The sequence below is a fragment of the Camellia sinensis genome, chromosome 10 (assembly GCF_055761805.1).
Source record: "Camellia sinensis isolate YWXY chromosome 10, ASM5576180v1, whole genome shotgun sequence".
Taxonomy (NCBI): domain Eukaryota; kingdom Viridiplantae; phylum Streptophyta; class Magnoliopsida; order Ericales; family Theaceae; genus Camellia; species Camellia sinensis.
In genome coordinates, this window is record NC_138970.1 from 26,535,892 (window position 1) to 26,537,491 (window position 1,600).

The following is a 1,600-nucleotide window of genomic DNA, read 5'->3' on the forward strand; positions in this document are numbered from 1 at the left end:
GCTTGGTCAGATTATTCCAATGATGAAGATTACTAGTAGGAGTATGAGCAAAAATATTTTGAAAATACACATGCACTAATTTTTTTAGCTCAATAGGGTTATCAATCCACACCCCCTCCTCAGTTTTCAAAACAGTAATTTTGGTTTTCCGTCTTTTGATAATGGTAGACATATGGAAAAATTTTGTATTTCGCTCACCCTGAGTAATCTAGTTAGCACGGGATTTTTGAAACCAAAATAGTTCTTCTTGGTACAAGATTCTATTATACTCAGTAGTGAGCTCACTTTCCAGTTGATGAAGATTGTGAGAATAATGATTGGCTTGAGAAATTTGGATCCCATTAATTCTGCCGAGCAGCCATCTTTTACGTCTAAAAATATTACCAAAAACATTTTTATTCCAATCCTGCACAGCAGAGGTTAAGTGATCCAAGTTCCCCAGTAAGTTGTTCAGAGGCCTGGGCCAATTTTTCTCAACAATATCACTAAATCCCTCATGAGCTAACCAAGCAGCTTGGAATTTAAAGGACTTAAATAAAGGAGTAGAAGTATTAGTACCTTGAGTATGTAGAAGAAGTAGAGAGTGATCCGAGTAAGTGCGAGGCAAGTTTCTAACATACCCTTCTGGGAACAGTGTTCTCCATTCAGTGTTACAATGGACACGATCCAATCGAACCATAGTATTTGCCCAACCTTTTCTATTGTTAGTCTAGGTAAGCCTAGGACCAACACAGCCTAAGTCCATAAGATTGCATCTATTAACTCTATCCATGAATTTCTGGCTCCTGTGTTGGCTCTGACTTGTATTTTGATTTATATTAACTTGGAAGCTCCTTTTCTCCTCAGAACTGGAGTAGTCGTTAAAGTCCCCTGCTACAAGCCATGGTTCCTGAATATTTTGAGCAATGTCTTCCAAACCATTCCATAGTTCCTTTCTCATTCAGATGTTAGGGCTTGCATAAACTGCAGATAGGACCCAGTCTGGATACTCTTGTCTTGATATAGTAGCTGTAATCATCTGGGAAGTTGCATCATGAACCCGGACATTAGCTTGACAAGGATTCCACAATATCCAAATACCTCCACTTCTGCCAACCGGATCCACATGGGTGGAAGCCGTGTACCCCAGATTGTTGAAAAACATGCCCATTGTTTGTAGTTCCACTTTTGTCTCCATGAGTATTAACATATCAGGTTTGTGTAGATTTACCAATTCCCGCAATGTTCTCCGGAAACGAGCATTACCCGCACCTCTGCAATTCCATATTATCATATCCATAGCTGACATTTTGAGGTTTGGCCAGTCCTCTGTCTCAGACAACCCCAGTATTTTTCGGACACTCCTCTGTTTGTCCTTTAATGGCCTCATCGGTTTCACAAGCACCATATGTCTCACATTGTGTGAATCTATCTCCCACCATGGTTGTATCAGAAGCTTCACCTCTGTGAGCCACCAATCGATTCTGACGCGGTGATAAGCCTTTTTCTCGAGTTCTAAGAATATCAGTGCTCTGGACTGGTCCACTCGATGTTCTTCCATCTGAATGTTCTCTGCAATTTCCTCCATTAGTTCTTGCTTCTTGTCGCCCTCCAGAATCGG

At 40.8% G+C, this 1,600-nt stretch overlaps 1 protein-coding gene across 1 annotated transcript; it reads right to left on the reverse strand.

Annotated features, from left to right (window-relative positions):
* Positions 1–208: 208 nt before the first annotated feature.
* On the reverse strand, positions 209–679 carry LOC145800237 (uncharacterized). The gene has a single exon (XM_082889895.1). The coding sequence runs from the start codon at positions 677–679 to the stop codon at positions 209–211; it is 471 nt and encodes a 156-aa protein (XP_082746021.1).
* Between the last annotated feature and the right edge of the window lie 921 nt (positions 680–1,600).